The sequence below is a fragment of the Tenrec ecaudatus genome, chromosome 17, assembly GCF_050624435.1.
Source record: "Tenrec ecaudatus isolate mTenEca1 chromosome 17, mTenEca1.hap1, whole genome shotgun sequence".
Lineage (NCBI taxonomy): Eukaryota > Metazoa > Chordata > Mammalia > Afrosoricida > Tenrecidae > Tenrec > Tenrec ecaudatus.
In genome coordinates this window covers 23,988,538-24,011,943 of record NC_134546.1, presented here as the reverse complement: position 1 = coordinate 24,011,943, position 23,406 = coordinate 23,988,538, and the positions used below count along the sequence as shown (strand labels likewise).

General features: G+C 35.8%; 1 protein-coding gene across 12 annotated transcripts in view; it reads right to left on the bottom strand.

Moving 5' to 3' along the window:
• BIRC6 (baculoviral IAP repeat containing 6) overlaps nucleotides 1-23,406 on the bottom strand; it is a 224,499-nt gene that overhangs the window by 53,747 nt on the left and 147,346 nt on the right. For 11 of the 12 annotated variants that reach the window (XR_012780680.1, XM_075536115.1, XM_075536120.1 and 8 more), the window contains 4 exons: nucleotides 21,535-21,835; nucleotides 19,220-19,437; nucleotides 18,227-18,391; nucleotides 16,304-16,472 (listed from right to left, as the gene is read on the bottom strand). Coding sequence is in view for 11 of the 12 variants with exons in the window: in XM_075536115.1 (XP_075392230.1) it covers nucleotides 16,304-16,472; nucleotides 18,227-18,391; nucleotides 19,220-19,437; nucleotides 21,535-21,835 (853 nt within the window). In the remaining variant the exon portion in view is untranslated. The remainder of the gene's footprint in view (nucleotides 1-16,303; nucleotides 16,473-18,226; nucleotides 18,392-19,219; nucleotides 19,438-21,534; nucleotides 21,836-23,406) is intronic. The other variant, XM_075536118.1, reaches the window with a different exon arrangement.

Sequence of the window (23,406 nt, the reverse complement as noted above, 5' to 3'; positions counted from 1 at the left end):
AGTCAAATGCATTTTTTATCAAAATTCAATGCACCTAAGACTGGACTCCTTACCCCTATAAAAAGCTAGAGCTAAATCTTCTTTAAGTGTTTATTTTTTAAGATTGCAACTTTATTGCAACTGGAATTTACTTCTGTGATTCTGAGTTGACAATGTGCTATTCATATACCACATAAAACATGTTAAATTTGATTAAAAAGTAAGAAAATTAAATGATCAAGTCTAAAGTTGTGCTCACACATTTTAAATGCTCCGTACTCATATGTGGATGGTAGCTACCATACTGGACAGGATACATAAAGAACATTTCCATCACAGCAGGAAGTTTCCTTGGAAATAATTCTGCATATTCTATTTTACATACAAAAATCATGAAAAAAATGGGTTTGGTGATTTCAGTCAGAAAGAGGATTAAGAACAAGTGGCCATCTAGCTCAGAAGCAACAAAGCCCACATGAAAGAAGCACACCGGCCTGTGTGATCATGAGGTGCCGAAAGGATCAGTTATCAGGCATCAAAGAACAAAAAATCATATCATTGTATGCTCACCTCCATGATACAATCACAAATGGGTGCATAAGCAAATGTGGCAAAGAAAGCTGATGGTACCCAGCTACAGCATCTGAGGTCTTAAAGGCTTGAAAGTAAACAAGCGGCCATCTAGCTCAGAAGCAACAAAGCCCACATGGAAGAAGCACACCAGCCTGTGCGATCACGAGGTGTTGAAGAGATCAGGTATCAGGCTTCATGAGAACAAAAAATCTACCATAGTGAATGAGGTGAGAATACGGAGTGGAGACCCAAAGCCCATTTGTAGGCCCTTACAGAAGGGCCTCGGGGAGGGGACGAGCCAGTCAGGGTGCGATGCAGCAATGATGAAAAATACAACTTTCCTCTAGTTCCTAAATGCTTCCTTTCCACCGCTTCCCCCCTCCCCCACTATCATGATCCCAATTCTACCTTGCAAGTTTGGCTAGACCAGAGGATGTACACTGGTGCAGATAGGAGCTGGGAGTGCAGGGAGTCTGGGGTGGATGGTCCCTTCAGGACCAGTGGTGTGAGTGGCGATACTGCAAGGGTGGGTTGGAAAGGAAAGAACCGATTACAAGGATCTACATGTGACCTCTTCCCTGGGGGACAGACAACAGGGAAGTGGGTGAAGGGAGGCGTCAGGCAGGGGAAGATATGACAAAATAATAATTTCAAGGGTTCATGAGGGAGGGGGGCGTGGGGAGGGAGGAGAAATATGAGGACCTGATGCCAGTGGCTTAAGTGGAGAGCAAATGTTTTGAGAATGATGAGGGCAATGAATGTACAAATATGTATTACACACAAAAAAAACAAACCAAAAAAACAAATATGTATTACACGATTGATGTATGTATGGACTGTGGTAAGAGTTGTATGAGCCCCAATAAAATGATTTTAGAAAGAAAGAGGATTAAAAAAAGGCAAGAAAAAATTTTAAAGGCTTAAAATGGCAGAAAAGAAATATTCTTATTAAAAAAATTGATTCTTTAATTGGATTATCATGAAAATCCACAGAAATACTATGAGAAATAATAAGAATTTTTAAGCATTCGAATTTGGAATGGAATATTAAGATAAAAGAGTATTTCTACCTCAGATGACCTGTTTGAGAAATTCCAACACTTTGATTGGGCACTGGTCACATAGGCTCTGATGACCAAAATCCCAAACTCTCAGAAGAATAACAAACATTCAACATAAATTATTAATACAAATTGCAAATTGTGAAAACTAGGTAGATTGTACACCCCAATTTGGTGTCTCCGGCATAGAAAATCTTCTCACTGAAGGAGTATTTCAAAAGCTAAGTTTCCAGGTGCCAGCCCCGCCCAGGCCCTACAGGGCAGCAAACAGGCCCTTCTTCTTGAAGAGCAGACCTACCCAGTTCCCCTTCACTTCAATATGAGACAGTGGGTATTTTAGAAAAAACAAAACCAGTATACTATCTTTCTACATCAATCAGAAACTACTGATTTAAGTTACCCCTCTGCAAGTACATCCCTTGCAACTCACAACTTTCCTCTAGTTCTTAAACACTTCTCCCACACACACCCCACCCCGGCAACTATCATGATCCCAATTCTACCTTGCAAACCTGGTTAGAACAGAGGATGCACAGCGGTACAGTTGGGATCTGCAAATACAGGGAATCTAGGACAGATGAATCCCTCAGGACCAATGGCAAGAGTGGCGATACCGGGAGGGAAGGGGGGATAGGCAACAGGAAAGTGGGTGAAGGGAGACGCCAGGCAGTGTAAGATAAGATAAAATAATAATTTAAAAATTATTAAGGGTTCATGAAGGAGGGAGGAGAGGGAAGGAAGGGGGAGGGAAAAAATGAAAATGAGCTGATTCCAGGAACCCAAGCGAAAGGTGAATTTTGAGAATGATGTGGGCAACGAATGTATAAGGATGCCTTACTCAACTGATGTATGTATGGATTGTGATAAGAGTTGTATGAGACCCAATAAAATTATTTTTTAAAATGTGAAATAAAAATAAATAAATGCAGGATCTAAATAAAAATGCATATTCTAACAAAACAATGTAAACGAAACAATACTAAGTGAACATCTGGATCTCATGTGTTCTTCTATTTGCATATATAAGAAGCATTAACTGTTAAGTCAGTCTTTTAAATAAGAATGTGAGTATGGTCCATATCTATGGCTTATCTATAATTAAAAACTACAATTCTGTTAAATATTTCCATCACTGTCATAAAAGTATTCACATTAGATTTTTTTAAAGTTTACCTTTTATTCTTAAAAATATAATTAAAACACACAAACACATACCAATTCAGCACTTTGTACATGAGACCTTGATTACATTCTCAAAGTTGTAAAACCATTCTAGCAACCTCCTTTTCCTTCAGTACTCCTGTAAAATCACTAACCTCTAAGCCTCCTATCTAATCTTACCCATGTCAATTTGATCCCATGAACACAATTATTTTAAAGGGTACAATGCTTAAGGCAGATAATCTCTACAAATGAAGCCAAACTAGGTTTCTGTTTAAAAAAGGCTTCAGGGGACATTTCTAGTTGAAGGGCTGCATCAGGACAACAGCTGGGGTGAGAGGGGAATGGCACCTAAGGCAGCACTTACCCAAGGACAAGGTCAGTGGGTTAGCTCAGCAAAGGAAGAGGAATAGAAACAGGAAAGAAATAGAGGAAGTGGGTTGAGTGATGGTACATTGAGAGGAGTATAATGGATAAATTGTATAAATTGTTTAATGGAAAATCTGTTCTGTAAACTTTCATATAATTAACAATACAGTTTTAAAAGTACTGTATGCAAACTAGGTAAAATTAAATAATTTACAGTTGAGTTATTTGATGATATATATAACTTAGAATCAACAAAATGAACCAAATTTAAGCATGTGTTTCAATGAGAATTGACAACCAATATTCCTGTGTATTCCTTGCCCCAGAAAGATAGAGCCTGTTTCCATCATCTCCAAATTTCCTCATGTACCACTGGAGTTCATCATCCAATTTGGCCAGCTTCTAGGAACCTACCATTCCTATGCACTCTTATCATTGTAGAAAGAAGATAAGCAATAGAAAAAATAAGCACACACACACACACAAAAGCCAATTTGGTTCTTTAAAAAAAAAAGATAAATCTTAACAGCCCATGTTTATTAAAGAAACTTAGGTCTTAATTAAAAATCTTGTCAGCAGAAAACTCCAGATGATCTAATGGGTAAACTACATCAAACACTTTCAGAAAACAGATGAGGTGAGACCAGCTCATTTTATGAGTTAAATTTACTAGATAGCAAACAAAGGCAAAGAAATTATTGGGGAGAGGAGCAATGAAAGAACTACAGACCACTGAACAAAGAAACAAAAATATTTAGGAGTATATTACCAAACCGATCCAGCAATGTACTGAAAAATAATGATCAAATGAAACGATTATTTCATTTGAAACTAGTGTTTAATTTGATTATTTTTCATAACATGCTGGATTGGTTTGGTAATATATGAATGCGTGGTTTAACATTTGAAAATCAGAGTGTAACTCATCATGGGAATAAACATTAAAAAAAAGAGCCAAGTGGTCACCATAATAGACCTAACCAAAGCATTTAACAAAATTCAACACTCATTTCAAAACTCAATAAATTAAAATTAATTGTGATGATTGTCCAACTCTTTTTAATGACTGAACTACTGAATTGTATGATGTGTTAATTCTAGGCCAATAAAACTTTTTTGAAAGAAATATACATTTTATTAATAGCATATTGAAGAAAATGTTTGAAGAACTCTAGCATATTATAAAATCGTGTCAATGTCTGTTGATTTTTGGTATAAGGAATCATAATTTTTAAATTATATGAGAAAAACTCAACATAAAAAAAAATTCCTCATGACTGTATCAATAAATGGAGAAAAATGGAGAAAAGAGAAATGGAGAAAAGAGTAAAACTGTCAAGGATTCCATATTTGCTTGGATCCACAAACAATGCTCATGGAAACAACAGTCAAGAAATCAAATGAATGTTTTGTATTGTTCAAATCTGTTCTACAAAAACAAAACAAAAAAAACAAACTCACAGCCATCAAGTCGATGTTGACTCATAGCAACCTTATACATCAGAGTAGGGCCGCCCTGCTAGTTTCTGAAAGCTCTGTCACAAGACTTTTACAATGCAGAAGAACAAGGATACCACTTTGAGGACTAAACTATACCCAATCCAAGCTATGGCACTTCAACCCCCATATGCACGTGAAAGCTGGACAGTGAGTAATGATGACCAAAGAAGACCAGATGCATTTGAATTATGGCGCTGGCAAAGGATACCGAAATACCATGGATTTGCCAGAAGAACAAACAAATCTGTCTTGAAAGTACAGCCAAAATCCTCCTTAGAAGCAAGGATGGCGAGACTTCATCTCCTGTATGTTGGATATATTATCAGGCAAAGGATATCCTGCTTGGCAAAGCAAAAGGGCAGCAACAAAAAAATTAAAAAAGAGACCCTCTACAAGATGAAATGACACAGTGGCTGCAACAACGGGCTTAGTCCAACACTAACAGTGCGGTTGGGGACACAGGACAGCGCAGTATTTTGTAGTTGTACTAAAGGTTACTATGAGGCAAAACCAAGTCGATAGTATGTAACAAAAACACTCATTTATAATAAAAATCTTACCAAAGGAGGAATAAAAGCTAATCCTGTCAACTAAATAAAGAGCACACACTTCATGACGATGTTTTTTCTTTACTCTAGTGTAAGAAAAGGTTCACAAAAAAAAGGTTCAAAGCCTTTGTAATGATTTCAAAGTTTGCACATTCAGAAGGTGATTGTGTTGCAGAATGTATTGCAAGAGTTGTATGTACGTTAGACTTACTCTAAGGCACACAGATGAACCATGACAAGTGCTAAGTGAAAGAAGCCAATCACAAAAGAACATGTATATAAGTAAGTCTACAGACACAAAATAATTAAGTGGTTGCTTAGATTTGGGGCAATGGGGAGTAGGAGAGTGATCACTGAAGACTAAAGGTTTCTCTTTGAGGTGATAAAAATGATCTAAAATTGGTGATAGTGGAATATATCTGAATACAATTAAAACCACTGAATTATATACTTTGAATGAACTGCAATGTGTCATATTTCAAAAAAGAGGCTATTTTTCCCTTAAGTTCTTATTCACATTTGCTCTGTAACAATGCGTTGAATATGAGGAAAAGACAAAAAATGATTTTACATTTCCCCTTAATGTTCTTTTAATTTTCAAATATGTGAAGACATAAGGCATGAAATGCACATATCTACAACTTTGAACTTGTAAAAAAAAGAAGACTTCATAAACTCACTTGGGTAAAGTAATTAATATAGTTTTATTCTTTCCAAACCTCTCCCCGACAGAATACAGTGAAAGATATAATAAAATACAAATCAAGTGAATCAAAATCCCAACAAGTTATTTTGTAGCTATCAATAAATAATGCTCTAAAGTTTACATAGAAAGACAAAAGACTGGATATTCAAACAGACGAACCAAGTTAGAAGACTCTTACTACTCAACTTCAAGATTTACTATAATGCTAAGTTGCCACAGACAGTGTGAGATTGCCAAAAGAACGGAAAGTAGATCAATGCAACAGACAAGAGCCCAGAAACAGGCTCACACAAATACGGTCAACTGAACTCTGACAAAGGAGTAAATGCCTTCTCAAAGCAAAATAAGTCTTTCCCGCAAATGGTGATAGAACAACTGGGCTTCCATATACAGGTAAATATGACAATGACCCTTATATCTTCCATAAAAATTAATTCAAAATGGATCACACACCTAAACAGAAAACACAAGTATAAATCTAGTGAGAAAACCTAGAGTTTGGTAATAAATACTTTGAAACATGATCCATGGATTCGATTTCTAAACTGTACTTCACTAAAATTTTAAAAATCTGTCCTGTGAAGGAAAATGTATTAGGAGAATAAAAAAATAAGCCACAGACTAGTAGAACATATTTGCAAAAACATTGATCAGATCTACTAAAAGCACAAAAACCCACCACTGACAACACCAAATGTTAGAACAAATGCTAACGAGCAACAAGAACTCTCTTATTCATTGCTGGTGGGCACACAAAACACATGCAGCCACTTTGGAAGACAGTCTGATGGTTCCCTACAAATCTAAACCTCGTCTTGCCACACAATCGCACTCCCAAGTATTATCCAAGTGAACTGACAACGTACACGCAGACATCCACCCGCACAAAAGTTTCTAGTAGCTTCATTAACAGCCACCTACGACTGGAAGCGATCAAGATAGTCTTTAAAACAGAAATGGATAAGCAAACTCTAACATCCATATAGCTGGGTATTATTCTGCAATAAAAAGGAGCTATCAAGTCATGAAAAGACATGGAGGTCCATTACATAGATATTGCTTAGTAAAGACAGAGTCCATTTCAAATACTATACAATATGACTCCAACTATAAGACATTCTGAAAAATTGCAGAACTATAGACAACAAAAAGATCAAGTGGATCGTAGGGTGAGGCAAAGGAAGAATGAATAATGAAGAAAATATATTGTTTTGCATGGTAATTAAACTTTTTGTATGTTATTTTAATAGCAGACACAATAGAATTATGTGTTTGTCAAGATCAATAGAAACATATAACACAAGGAATAAACCCTAAACTATTAACTTTCATAAAAAATGTGCCACATGGGTGCAAAAGGAAACTCAGCACAGATAAAATCAAGCTTAACATTCAAGTTACAACAAACCTCACGATGGTCACCTTTTCTGAACACTCCACCATCTTACAAGAAAGTTACCGCAAAACACAGAGCGAACGTGGGAAACACTGCAGTTAGTGAACTTGCACCAAAAGCACACGATCAGGAAAACAGCTGGACGGGATCAATCGAAACATCATCCTTATGGCAGAAGATCAAATTTAGAACTTAACCTTCCAGAGCCTTCCACCACAAGTAGAGTTATTATTAATACAAATGCCAAATGCCAATGCTATCCAACCTTCCCTTGTCACTGGAATACATTTTTATGATGTGCGTACTTTTAATGTATGTATGTATCAAAATGTACCTGTAAATTTACATGTAATATTGTCAATCCACAAAGACAGAAGAAGATAAGCTTTATAAAGCTACTGGTTATAAAAAATGATTAAAATGAAAACATTTAAGGGGGGAAAAGTATTCACCCTACATCAGAACTGAACCCCCGTGCCTAAGTAGGGGACTGTACTAGCTGGTCAATTTTCTGGAAACCTAAAACTGCTATAAAATGTAAAACATATCAATTAAAAATAAATAAACTATAGCATTAAAGAGGAGACTTTTTAGATATGATTATAATTATGAAGGATACATGTAATACAGGGAATTTTTGTCTAAACAAACCATGGTTATGATGTTATCAAAAATAAGAAAAGTCACAAAATGAGAAGCTATTCTCCAGTGCATGAAGTGCCCACAACAATCAAGTACACTAAACTACAGACTATAAACCTATATGCGGACCACTCTAGACTATTTAACATACATGAACAATTGTGACTTACAGAATATTTTCAGGTGAATACATCGTTTTATTCTACCCTTACCCCCATCTGTGACTTTATGACTGTGGTGACGTATGTGCTGCTATGAGGCCAGAACCAACAACCAACATTTCAAATGTCCAGCAAAGGTGTCTCTGGTGGCAGGTTTCAGCAGTGCTCCTAGACTCAGAGTAGGAAAAAAGACTGGGTGATGGATCACACAGAAAACCCTCTGACATAGAGAGAGCTAGAGGGTGAGGCAAGGGCCTCAAGCACCTGAAAACTGAAGACCGCTGAGGACTAGAACTTTTGTTCTAGTGCATATGACGACAACCCGAGTCGAGCCAACTTGAAAGCAACTGACAACATATACTATCCACATGTAAGAACACCAGGTAGTTCTTATAAAACACCAGTTTCTGTAAAATATCATTCGATTATATTTTCCCACAAGCCTTTAAAAGCCCCTTCGTATATGAAATATGGTATTTCTTTTTATCATATCAGAAATTATATTAGTCTACTGTGCTGGCAAACTGAGGAGTAAGGTGTTGGGAATCTTACATTCTACAAATTATGATATTGTATCGAGAGAGAGATGGAAGCAAATACAGACATATTGGCCAAAGGAATGGGGAATATAATCTACAGTATGAAGAAACAATAGTGTGTTTACCTTACAAAGAACTTTGGATGATAAATTTCGTTATTTTGTCACTTCTTAAATCACCTTGAAATTTTAAGCTTAAAATGTGAAAAAATACAAATACCAAGTTTTGTGTTTTTGGATCTTTCTTGACAATTCATCATTTTTATCTCAAATTCCGTACGATATTATTGCACCCGACAAGCTAAGTTTACATTCCTGGAATCTACTGTGTATGCAATGCTATCTTTATTTAACTCTGAGTAAATGTCAGATTCTATTTTTCTCTCTCCCCCAAATTCTTTCAAAGAGGTTAATTCGGAAAACTCAAACTGAGCAAATTTATACTTTTTTGAAGAAATGGAGTTTGTTTTTTAAATCATTGTATTGGGGGCTCGTACAATTCTTATCACAATCCATACATCCATCCACTGTGTCAAGAACATGTGTGCATTTGTTGCCATCATCGTTCTCATAACATTTGCCTTCTGCTTGAGCCATTCGTATCTGCGAAGTGGAGTTTTTAAACTAGCTTGTATACGTTGTCAGTGGGTAACAGGTATGGCTCTCATAACCCTTTATGAAAATCTGCTTGGTAAAGTAAAGCTACTCAAAAGAAAGCAGCAGTTTTATTCTTGAATTCCTCAACACCAATAGCCACCATAAAGAGATTCATGAGGAAACCCTTAAGTATCTTTGAACTTTGCTCTTTTCCACATGGCAATTCCAGTGTCAGTATAGGTTTAAATGGAAGAGCAGAGTCATAACACATTTGTTATGCAATGCCATGTTTGCAAGGGTGGATCTTAGCTCTCTCGACTCAGCAAGGATCAAATGTGGGCTTAGTCAATGCTACCGCTTACAGTAAACAAGTGGCATTACTGTCCCTCCAATGTCCGGCTGCGCTGGTTGGTGGTTGAATCATGCAATGCCTGAAGAACATCTTGGAGTTATCAACAGCAACAGATGCAAGTGTGTGACCTTCAAATAATTATGCAAATAAAATATTTTGTCTCCTTTTTAACATAGCAATTAGCATTACACAGAGAAATGATAGTCTCACTTTCTTTTTTTAGAACTACAGTATTTCAAAGGGTGATATCATCAATTGTTAGAAAGAAACAAAACAATTCAAAGACTCACCAGACAAAAAATTTATATAGAATAATAAAAAATGGGATTTCTTCATGAAAAGTATGATTCAAGTATTATAAAGGGCAAAACAAAAAACTTAACAGACTCATAGTTTGGCTTATTGCAGGGGGAACTTACTGCCATTGATTCAGACTCATACTGACCCTAGGTTATTATTTTATTTTATTTTTTTCTTCTTTTACATTTTATTAGGGACTCAAACAAGGTTATTAATTTATAATAAGCTGTGAAGAGCTAATTTTAATTTCTCCTTTTTGGAAATACTAAAATGACTTGCCAAGATTTATGTAAAGCCTGCCCAGGTTCCGCTTGCTTCCTTTTCTCTGTGCACAGAGAAGCTCTCCATGAAGATAAAGGGTTTGCTCATCATTACTTTGGACTAAAGCGGAATTTCTTATTACACTTGCTTTCTGAGGAAATGTATGGTAAGAAATACTTCTCTTTAAATTATTCTAAAAGTCTGACATGGAGTAACTTAATTACTTTAAGCTAAAAAGTGTGATGTATAATCAGAGAAAATAAGTGCATACATCTTTTATCAAAAAAGATATAAACTCAAGCTATGAGTTCAATGTTCTTAAAATAGTGGCAAAATAAATTTAATCTCAATATTGTTTTAATAGTATCTAATATTATAATAATTATCCTGTCCATTTCCAAAGGAAAACAATGATTTGCAACCCCCATACTGCACAATCCCATATATAGCTTATATGTAAATGAACTTTCCACATCAGACCTACTGCAATTCACATGTGAGACTAGTTAAACATACATGTAAAAATGAAAAAAAATGCATTTAAACTACTCAATAATCAAAATAGTAAATGACTTTGATGCATACCTTTTAATTATATTTTCTACCACTATGTTAAAAAGCTAACATGTGACTTAAATTGCATTAAAAAGGCACTCGCCTTCTATAATGTCTGTTAATAAACTACATTTTCCCATTATACAACTGTACAATGAAAGCAACACATATTGGTAAATATATGTTCTATTTCTCTATATACCTATATACTCGAGTGAAACCGACCTGAATACCGGCCAAGGCAGCTAATTTTACTACAAAAACTGCATTAAAAAGGTGCTGAAAAACTCAGCTTATACACGAGTTACCTTTCTACAAAATAAATATGTTCATCTAAGTTAAAAAAAAAAGTTACCTTTCCTACTGATTTTAGTCTTTTTTTTTCTCTAGATGAAAAGAATTACCAAGAAAATGGGTACAAGGCTAGGAGGAGAAAGAAAAGAATCTATGCTGTCCATGATATGCACAATCACCTGTGATTTGGGGTACATATTTGTACCACCTTCTGATGGTCTTCAATAGAGGTACTGAGGGTCTCCAATCTTTAACAAGAAAAAATTCTATGACTACTATTTTATAAGCACATTTTCTGAAGATAATGACATGCATTCAATCTAGGCAAATGCCTTGCTCTAAGAATAACAAAAATGACTGAGTGTCTAGTATAAGTAATCAAATTATAACAAGAATAGTCAAATTTCACTGTTAGAAAAGATCAACGAGAAAGCAGTGAAAATGGACAATAGACTTACTGCCTCATGTTAGTACAAATAAGGCACCAAACCACGTGACCTCCATGTGAAAAGGACTGCATGTTAGACGTACTTATCATCAAACTGCATGTAGAGTTGTTTTCTTTAGGCCCCTGCACCAAGCCTGTCCCTGGGGACCTTTAGGGTGAATTTGAACTAACTAACCTTTTGGTTAACTGCTCAGGGCTTAACCATTTGTGACACCCAAGGACTCTCATTATCTGTAAATAATATTTACATATTTCTAGAAAATATTTTCTTTTTCCTGTTTAAATCTAAAGAAACAGTTTTCCCCGAGTTCCGACTTTCACAGATTTTACTGTATATGACATCCCTTACCTAATAAAACCAGAGAAATATCTTACAGTTGCCCCAATAAGAAAGCTCTTATTGCCAGCTTCCTGTAATATATGTTAATTCCTTTATTTTTATATGGAATATACTCATGTATCTATTTTGAATAAATAAAGTTTAATGATTAGACTTTCTACTCCCCACAAAATTTAGTCTTGGAAAGCCACAGAGACAGTTCAACTGTCCTATGGGGAAACTGTGAGTCACAATCAAACTGACCTGACAGCAGGGGAGTTTTTTGAGTTTATTATTGATGAACAGATAAAACTTGGAGGACTTAATAAATCTTTCTGGGTTTCAATATAATGTGATGTTCCTTGCTAATTTGGAAATGGATAGAGACTGATGATGATACCTGTTCTCCATCGCTACTCTGAACCTGTTCACCTCCACACACCACTAAAAGGGCAGAGATGCTATTAACACATTAGAAGAAGATTCTAGCAAATCCCACTAAAATAATGGCAAGTAATATAACGTGTTCTGCGGTTTGTTTGTTTCTAAATAGAAACATAACACTTTCAAAAACAGAGGTGAGATGGATAAGAGGTTCTTAAAAAATAACATTCTACCTATCTGTAAGCTTTCAAATTCATTTAATCGTACCAAGTCCCTCAAGCAATAAACAGAACCACCATCTAGTGGCTACTGGACTAACTGCAGGCTTACTCCGTAGTAGCAATGCTATGGCAGGCAGGCAGGCGTACAGGTTGTTTCACCTGTGTTGTGAATGTGAGGTGACAAACAACGATAGAGACAACACGGAATAGAAGTGCTTTCTGTACTCCCTGGCGGTAATCCTGAGTGTGGCTCAGGGTAAATATTACCCGTGTACCTGGAATGTCTACTAGAGAGATTAAGGTGAGTTATTTCTTAAGAATTACAGGCCTACAATATAAAACAACACATTTTATGCAAAACAATGTACTGCTTTGGGTACAAAATTACTGACATAATTAGACCGCCAGGGAGGTTAAGAATTACAGTGAATTAATTACAACATGATTTTAAAGTATTTTAAATAATCACTGAATGTGGACTCGTTAGTCTGAAGTTGAATTGCCAGGGCAGATCTACTCTGTCACACAGAACTGCTATGCGTGAAAGTCAACAGCAGCATCCAACACTCTATTTCACTAGTCTGTTGTAAGATTGTTAGTCTTGCAAACCCTAAAGGGTGATTGGCTTATTATTTTCTATTTCATCACCCTTAAAGAATATGGAAGAATATTATCATTTAAAATGTGTAAAAATAAGAAATGAGCAGATGAACATGATATTCTAGAAATTTCCTAGGAATAGTCCAAAGGCACAAGGAAGAGGTAAAACTCACTAGTACTATGGAATCTTATGTTGAATGTATGAACACAATCCCAATGTTTCTGCATAAACTCTGCAGGCAATTTAAGTAAACTACTCACTGGCTATAATTAATTCTACTCACGCAAAATTAAGTAGCGGAGCACTCACACTTAAACACAACCTTGGGAGACAGGAAAAAATCTGCCAATATCGTGAAAGAAAAAGTAGAGAATTCTATCATATTAAAGGAGACCAAAGAGATATAAAAACTAACTAACGGATCCTAGACTTGACTCTTTAGCTCTAATATCCTGTCACATTACGGTCAGTATACTTAAAAAATTATAAACCAGAAAACGGCGTATTCCTAGATTCTTTCTAAAATCTGAAAAAACTCAAAAAAGATGGTTAAAAATATTCTCACATCCCCTCACAGAAGGGTCTCAAAGAAGGGATGAGTCAATCAGGGCGCAGTACAGCAGTGATGAAACACAATGTTCCTCTAGTTCTTTGAGGCTTCCTCACCCCCCTCTATCATGACCCCAGTGCTGCCTTTCAGGTCTGGCTAGACCGGAGCATGTACACTGGTACTGACAAGAGCTCAGGACACACGGAATCCAGGTCAGATAAACCCCTCAGCAACAGCAATGGGAGTAGTGATACCAGAAGGGAAGGGGAGAAGGTAGGGAGAGGAGGAGAGGAAGGGGGAACCGATTGCAATGATCGAAGCATAACTCCCCACATATCCAAGGTGGATGAACAATAGAAACATGGGTGAAGGGATGCAGCAGTTGTGTAAGAGATGAAAATAATAATTTATTAAGGGGTCATGAGAGTAAGAGGGGGGGAGGGAAAAAAGAGGAACTGATATCAAGGATTCAAATATAAAAATGATGATGGCAAAACATGTACAAATATGCTTGATACAACTGATGTATGGATTGTTATAAGAACTGTAAGAGGCCCCAATAAAATATACTTTTAAAAACAGTTGATATTTAAATTCCATCTAAAAATTTAATAACATTTTAACTATAGTTAATAACTAGTTAAGTAACAAAATGGTAAGTGCAAAAGATATATTGCTACAAAATCATAAAAACTTATTAATAAAAAATATCAAATTGGGAAGCTATATTTATCAATACGATATACTCCCTCATCTAAATCTACACATTTCTGTGCTACTTCCATTTTCCTTGAAGAATTCTGCAACATTCAACTTACACCATGTCAAGATGAGAGTTTTGGCATTCTTGGAGGACCTGAATCATGTTCCATGTAAACATTATCTGAGCTTGGAAACAAACAAAGCATTTGAAGGGCGTGGTCAGGTTGTAGGGTGGATGGAGTAAGGTTTCCCAATGAACTTTCGTAGCACAACCCTAGCTACCCTGGAAGAATGAATAGCTTTATTTATATGATGGGAAAACACTACTCTATTGCCAAAGGGTCAAATAAATCAAAAGGGTAATCGGAAAATACTTAGAAATGAATGAAAATGAAAGCACAACCAACCACAGCACATGGGATGAAGCAAAGGCAGTACTCAGAGGGAAATTCATAGTAGTGAAGTTCACATTAATAAAATCTTTGTGGAATGATGATTTAAAAAAAAGTCCCCCAATTAACCACATAAATGTACAACTTGAACAGGTATAAAAGGAGAGCATCTTAAACCTAAAGTTATCAAGAAGGAAGCAACAAAGAACAGAAGTAAATGAAATACACAATAAAAAATTAAAATGAATGAAACAAAGAGATTGTTCTATGGATTTTTTTTAACAATAGACAAACTTCAGCTAGCTTCAAAAAGAAAGTGAAAAATCAGAAATGAAAATGGAGATATCACCTTCAACCGTACAGACTACAAGACAACAAATTAGATAAAGGTGATGAAATAGGGTAATCCCTAAAAAACACATAAGCTGCCTAATATTTTTAAAAAATCATTTTATTAGAGGGCTCGTACACCTTATCACAATCACAGCACATTTGTACATCTGTTGCCCTCATCATTCTCAAAATATTTGCTTTCTACACAAGCCCCTAATATCAGTTCCTCATTTTTCCCCTCCTTCCCCTCACCCCCATGAACCCCTGAAAATTTATAAATTATTGTTATTTTGTCATATTTTACAGTGTCCGATGTTTCCTTCACCCACTTTTCTGCTGTAAGCTGCTTAGGAAAAAAATAAAATAAAGCTGCTTAGGTTGATTCAAGAAGAAACAGAGTATCTCAACAAACCGACAAGTGACGAAAGTGAAATTCATGCAACAGATGGTTTAAATGGAAATTCTATCAAACATTTTAAGATTATCTTCTGAAACTCTTAAAAAAATAAGAGGGATAAATATTACCCTAAACCGACTATGACAGTAGCATCAAAATAATAATGAAATCCATACGAAGACATTACAAGGAAAACAACAAACCAATATACCATATAAATACATGTGTAAAAACAGTCAACAAAATGCCTGCAAACTGAATATAACAAAATTTTACAGCACAACTGAATGGGTTGCCCGCCCTAAGGTATGCAATCAACAAAAGAAAATAAATTAAGGAAATGTACCATTTAACAGGAGAATCACATGATTGTCTCATTTTATGTAGAAAATGCATTTGTCAATATCCAACATGCTTTCATGGTAAAAAAAAAAAACACTCAATAAAAGTTGGGGAAATGGAAAATTACTGCCTAAGGGGTCCTGAGTTCCTGTTGAAGACGATGAAAAACATTTGAAAACAGATAATGGTGTTGGTTGCACAACATAGTGAAAATAACTAATATAAATGAATTATTAACTTAAACATAGCTAAAATGGAAATGTATTGTTTTTACTACATGTCTTTTACTACAATTCAAAAAAAATATCTGTTTTCATGCTGTCCGTAGTTTGCCTTAGCATTTTCGGCTACATGTTATTAAAAGGCATAAATGTACTTTCACAAATACAAAGGGATAATGGAAACTTTTATTTTGGATTCTAGCATAAGTCATGACATGTTAACAAATTATGTTACCAAAAAACTTTGAACGTTTTAGAAATAAATTTTCTACAGAGCTTATAACTACACATACTAAGGAAGAGACCAAATATTCTAATTCAATTTTACCTTGTAAGCTGACCAGGTAACAAAAATACTCATTCAAAAGGTATTTCAGAGGCTAATTCCAGTCTGACTTACCAGAATCATTTCGCAGATAGGAGGCCATGGCCGGGACGAGGCAGGACTGACTGAGCAGCTCTGCGAGCACAGAAGGAAGGGCGTTACTGTTCTGGGCTCTGCTCTCAGGAGATGACCGAGCCTCTCCATTTACTGCACCACTCATAGGGTTTATATAGCTTGCAAGAACCTGGAAAAAGTTTAATTAAAACAACATTTAGCTTTCAATTAAAAGCCTGCATTATGTTAGGTAATCTGAATACTAAGGGTATATATTCTGACCTCACCCAATCAATCATTCATGCTTTGTTTTAAAAAACGTTATTTAAAATTTCAAAAACAAAAAGATGTATTTTACATGTACAGCACACAGAATCACCTTGGCTACAAGCAGTTTGTTCTTTTGGCCTTGGTTAAGAGCTATAATTTATCACGGCTATGTGGTGAGGCCTATAAAGACCTTGATGATGTGGCTCATCCACTGGATGGACTGCAAAGAGTAAACATTTGCACAGAATGGAGGTGTATTTTCTTTGGGAAACAGAAGCTCTATACTGTGACTGTCCAGGCCTCACCCTATGTGTCTCTTTGTATCTTTTGTTACACTAAACTTGTTTTCACAGCTTTGGCATCTCCTGTAAACTATTCTAATGAATTACTGAACCAAAAAGAGCCTGGTGGGTCAGCCAAGCTGAAGAGAAGGAAGCCAGATTTGCAGTGAGGTACCTTGAAAGTGGAAAGAAAAACCCAAAAGGAAAGGTCAATGGGTCTGAGGGGGAGGTACACTACGGCCTTCTGAGACTGTGGTTGGTACCCAATGACCTAGCACTGGGTGGTGGCCGATGGGTGATAGAAGAGCCAAGTGGAGCAACCAGTATTTGAACTGAACAGGTTGAGATTTCCATCTGATGCAGCTGGAGTGTCGAGAGGGATTTGTTACATGTTTTGGTGTCAGACATGGATGAACTTACTTTCTGGGGACTTTTCTGCACAAGTGGTACAGTGTGTAGGGGCCAACAGCATGACAGTGTTTTGTTTTGAACCAAAAAATGGTACAGTGTTTAGGACAGAAAGCAGTCAATCCAGGATAAGGTGACCAGACGTCCTGAGTTTTAATAATTTTTCCTGCATCCCGCGGCGTTTAAAAAAAGTCCGGATTTTTGGAAAGAATGCACGACAAGCTAGGGTATACGGTTTTTGGCTGCCATGTGGCTATTTCGCCAGGATATGAGTTTTATCAATGGTGTCCCGCTGGTGTCCTGCTTTACCAATGTTAAAATCTGGTCACCTTAACCTAAGACCACGGGTTTATACAACTTATTCCTAACTTAAACTACTTTATTGAATAGATCAGATTAAGTTTACAGTTTGAGGGTAATGAAATCTTAAAATTTCACACTAGGTGATAAACTGTCTATTGTTCTAGAATTTCTAGAAATGCAGAAAATAAGGCTCAGACTTGAGCAATATCACTCAAATAAGTGATACAGAAAATAAAGCTAATCTTTGTTCCAAGCTTTCTGTATCTCCTTTTTTTTGGGGGTGAGGTTAGCATGAAAATTTTCTATATTAGCTTAGCGTGTCTATTTTACAATGGTGTAAATAGCATACCAATAAAAACAGGCAACAATAAAAGAGTTCAGATACTGCTCTGCAAGTTGAGACAATAATTAGAAACAAACCATAATTCCCCGTTTTGGGGGGAATATTTATCCTTTTTTTTTCTAGGTAAAGAAACTTTTTATTCAGGGAAAACACATAAAAGCAAGGGAAACATAAACTTTGTCTACTGTGTGATGAAAATGTAACAGAGGTAGAGAAGACAAGGAAATATAAAAATATCTGGAGATGAGTTGACAAGGTCATGATCATTTTAAAAATTAGTATAAATAAAAAATAATAATTGAACTATCTTTACTAACAACATCAACTTTAAAAATATACCTGCAAAAGACAGGTAACATGTTCTTCTTCCAGTCGTTGTTTTGTTAAGGCTTGTTCCACATCCCAACCCGAAGCTGTGGAGCCGGTGCCAAAGCCAGTGCCTTTGGCCCAATAGAGCTGCTGTTCTTCGGTTGCTGTGGGGTTATGCGAGCTGGACACCTGTGGCTTACAGAAGCACACACACACAGACACACACACACAGACACACACACACAGACACACACAAAGTATGCATTGTTTTCAGAGCTGTAAGAGCCCCAATAAAATGATTTACCAAAATATAAATAAATGTTTTAAAAAATAAAGCAAAAAAGTTATAATGAACGAATCGAAACATTGTGGAATGTAAAACTGAGGATCTACGCTCTATAAACATTCACCTAATTGACAATAAAATGTTTTAAATATTAAAAAATAAAAGCTATAGACAGTCTCAGAAATCCACAGTAGCAGTTTTACACTGTTCTATGGGATGACTGTGAGTTGGAATTGACTCCATGACAGGTAATAAATAAATAAAAATACTTTTAAATACTAAACTTGTTTGCTTGTGGTATATAGAAATGAACTGATTTTTATATCGTGATCCTGCTTAAATCACTATCGCATTAATTATGGCTTGGACTTTTTATGAATGCAACCAAATCATCAATAGTAATGAGAGATTTTCTTCTTGTTTCTATTTTCTTGCCCTATTATACAAGCTAGAACCTCTTTTCAAGAATAGAATTCTCCAAAGTTCAAGATATGAATTAAAGTGTAAAATCAATATATACTGGTAATAGGAATGTTTATTAGACTATTAAATCTTTTCTTAGGTTTATGGGTCAATTCATGGCTTCCTGAAGGATACAAAATAATTAAAAGTTTTAATACCTATTGTTTTAGGAGCAAGAAAGCAACAAACAAGTCTCTGAAATATTAATTACTTCAGAAAAAAATATATTCTATACTCCTTGAGTTAACTTTACTTTTACCTAAGATTAAACTTACCTCTGTTTGATTGAGGTTAGAGTTTGGTACCCGTGGGGCATGATGGCTCAGAGCAGAGAGACAGACAAGAATGAGGTGTAGTGCTCCAATCTCCAGTGCCGTCCTCCTTAACAGCACACCGTCATCGGTTGTCAGAGGAGTAGTGCTAAACAAACTACGAAGGACATGGAAAGGAAGCGTTGGAAGCACATTGGCTGATGGAGACTGCAGAATATGACCTAGATTAAAAAGAGAAGGGTACGCAAAATAAGTGTCTTCACACGGGGTTACAAATAATGATTATGTAATAGAAATCTATTTCAGGAAATCTGTTATAAAACCACCCAATATCACAAATAGACTAGAATAACATAAAATAATACATGTTTTAAGAAGTTTTGTAAGACAAGACACCGCCAATAAACCCAACCCACAGCTGTAGAGCTGCTTTTTACTCAGTGATTCCACAGGACAGAACACGCTTGTTCCGCAGTGTCTGAGGTGTAAACTTTCACAGAGCAGACTGCCTCAGCTCTCTCTGTAGAGTGGCTGGTGGGTTAAAAAACCAACCTTCTGATTAGCAGCATAGCACTTCACCCACTGTGCCACCAGGACCCCTTACAAATCCCTACAGTAAAGTAGAAACACGTTCTCAAGATACTTAATTTTCTACTACATTCTGTTCACAGACATGTTAAGTGCAAAATCAAAATTACTACTACATCAGGAGCTGATCAAACGATGACAGAAGACAGTATCACAATTATGTTGCTAAAGTAAATATTCACTGTACACACTCATTAAAAAAGTCTGAAATGGTATAATCAATTCTTTCTCCATTTATGCTAAGTGTTCTTACCCTTCTGTCTTTGCTTACAATAAAAATCAGATAAAATAACTAGAAATTCCTAATTTACTGTAAAAACCTATACAATTCATATTGGAATCCAAGCAAATAACAAGGTTTAGTTTGAAGTGCTGTGATTTAATAGCAGTTATTATAAAAATTGCTTAAGATAATATCAACCTTTCTGAAAATATCACATCAATAAAATGAAATAAAAAAAGTAGTTTGAACACTTGAGAGATTCAGGTCTACAAATAAAGTCATGTCATTTTATTAATTATTTTTAGTGGTGCAAAGTTTAATTGTTTATTCTGATATTTTAGAGACATCATTCCTAATTAAAGCAGTAAGACATTTAAAATGAGAAAATACTAGTTTTCAAATCAAGTGGTTATTGAGGTAACTATTAATATTAAAATCTACATGACTAAATTGTTAGAATATCCTGTAATTTTCCCTTCTTTTTCCTATTAAATAGAAATGCCAACCCAACAGAACAATCACTATAGCTTTCAATCACTATCCTACATTATTCCTGCAGAATTATACCAGATTACTTTATTAGTATTTTTTGCAGCCTGTTGCCCTTAAATTTAATGTTGGTATCACATTTGCTTTCTTAAAAAAGGATACTCAACACATCACTTTGTGTCAGTTCTAATGAATCCTCACGGCTACTCAGATCTGCGTGTGAGACTAGCTTTACAGTGCGTGTTAGCTACTTCGTCTCATCAGATAATTTACCCTCTCAGATTCTGTTTCCAGAGAGTGAGTGCCCTTTTACAACATTTCCTCGTTCTGAAATTGCTCAGTCCCACCCAAATCACATCTACCTTCGGGACCTCATTTAAATACTACCCTGCTTTGTTGACAGTGAGTAGGAAGGAAATACTGCCATCCTTGGGAGCCTCGATAGTGTACTCCTCTCACAACTCTGTAACGTGGTGAGTTTCTACGCGGATGTATGTTCCTTTGAATAGTGGATGGCGTCAGCTACTTGAAAGCCGGGTCTACATATGCCCTGTATCTTTAAATCCCTCCAATGAGGTCATAGGTATTTTTGAAGCTGTTAGCGAATATTTGTTGAATGAACAATGGATGAAAATGAAGAGTCCTTAAGATTTATTATAGTTATACTGAAAATGAGTAAATTAAAAAAATCTAGTACCCAAATAGCTGAGCACCTAATTTTATAAAAAAATAATGCATCAAACATATGCTGAAAAGATTGGCTTCTCCACAAATATATACAGTAACCATGAAAGAAAATGATGGTGAATAGTAGCCAATGATCTGGATAATTATATAGAACATAAATGTAATCAACATGGTTCTTTTTACACAATGGCTATATATACTGGCAATGGATGTTCTTACACATGAAGCTGATTCTTCCAACAAATGCTATTTATCTCACACTACAATAGATCAGAGAAGGGAAGTTTTTACACAAGCCAGCATAATGATCAGAACAAAACCAAATACTTACTTCCTTCTCCGTCATCTGTCACTCCAAGCACCAATCGAAGGAGGCACTGGGCATGTTTTCGCTCTTTTAGTAGCACTTCAGCATACCCGGGAAGGCGTAGAAATAACCCAAAGGCAGCCAAAGAATGTGCAGGTATGGGAGACATGGTCTGTACTGCTGACTTAAGAGGTGGAGGTTCAGACGCAATGGTTTCTGGTGCTTCATAAACCAGCTCCCCGGACTGTTCAATGGTCACCCACTCAAACTGATCACTGTCTTTTGGTTTTTCCTGAGTGGTAGATGTTACAACTGGAGCACTCACCTAAAGAAAGAAAAACAAACAAACAAAACAAAAACAATTTTCTGTGACAATTTCCAAGTATCAACATCAAGTTCAAAAGTAAAGATTTCACTTCAAATGGCCTCTTCAATCTATATGCACATAAGGAATAGTGCTGCTTCTCTTCACCACTGAGGCTGTTAGTCACGGCAGTGGTTTGGGTTTCAAGTGATTTATCACAAATAAACAAACAAAAAAAATAAACAAAAAACCTTAACATTAGGTAAAGCCTGACACATCATGATTAAAGTGTGTCTTCCTTATTATTTTGCCCTTGGCAATTAAGTATGAACCATCTTGTGAGATTAGGAAAATCTTTCTTTTTTCACCCAACAATAGCACATTAACTTGAGCATTTATTGATTATTGCTTGAAACAATTATTGTTGTGATGCTTGCTAAATGACTTCCTAATTCCATCTTCTACACTAAATGGCATAAGAGTATAAGGAAGAACAGTCTTCCTCCACATGCATTTATTAACTTGCATCAGCATGGGTTCTAACTTTATTCTATAGTGAATTATAAACTATTATCATGATTTATTTTTATGTCCAAATACAATTAGATTGAGTCAGTGGGACAGCCAGTTGGCGCTCAGGCCTTTTACACGCCCCCCACAATTCTTTGAGCATCGCTACTTCAAGAAGTCTTAGGCTCATCTTGCACATACTCTGTTGTAACTTTAGAAGTCGTCCAAGGGGCCCCAATTTCTTTTAGTGGAGAAGGGTATTTAAACTGAGGATACAGGCAGGCGAGTGGCAGTGAGCAGGCGGAGAAGTGGCATCCACACTGCTGAAAGGTACATGCTTTCAAATCCTATGAGCAAGGGGCATGTATGGATGCTGCCCAGATAAACAAAATTTCTGGTCTGTATTCTTGAAACACACCGAGGTCATAAAAATAGTAAACTGTTCCACATTTAAGAAGACTTAAGAAACATAATGCAAAATCTGAAAGGCATAAAATAAATTCGACAGTTTTGAAAAAGCCCTAAATTTTATGTTTCTTGATTGAATGATTTTGGGACTACTTGTAAAAGTAATAATTTTTTTCTAAAGGCTTTTTAAAATCATAGATGTTCAGGTTTAAATTACTATGGAAAGAAATGCACAAGGGCTTATGTTCATGAATCCGAAAGCTTCAATTGATTTAAGTAAAAACTTAAACTGACTGAGTGCAATCCTTAACAAAATCACATTTGACTTAAGAGAAATTAAAAAGTGATCCTAAGGAGAGCAAATGTTTTGAGAATGATGAGGGAAATGAATGTACAGATGTGCTTTACATAATTGATGTATGGATTGTGGTAAGAGTTGTATGAGCCTCTAATAAAACGATTTTAAAAAAAAGGAATAGTAATAGTTAAAAAAAAAGTGATCCTAAAATTCATATGGAAATTCAAGGGACCCAAAATAGCCTAAACAATCTCAACAGTCACTAAATTGGAGGGCTCACACTTCCAATTTCCAAACGTACTAAAGCAAAACAATAATCAACATAGTGTGGTGTATACTTAAGGTTAGATACATGAGAGGCCTCCCTAAACTTCAT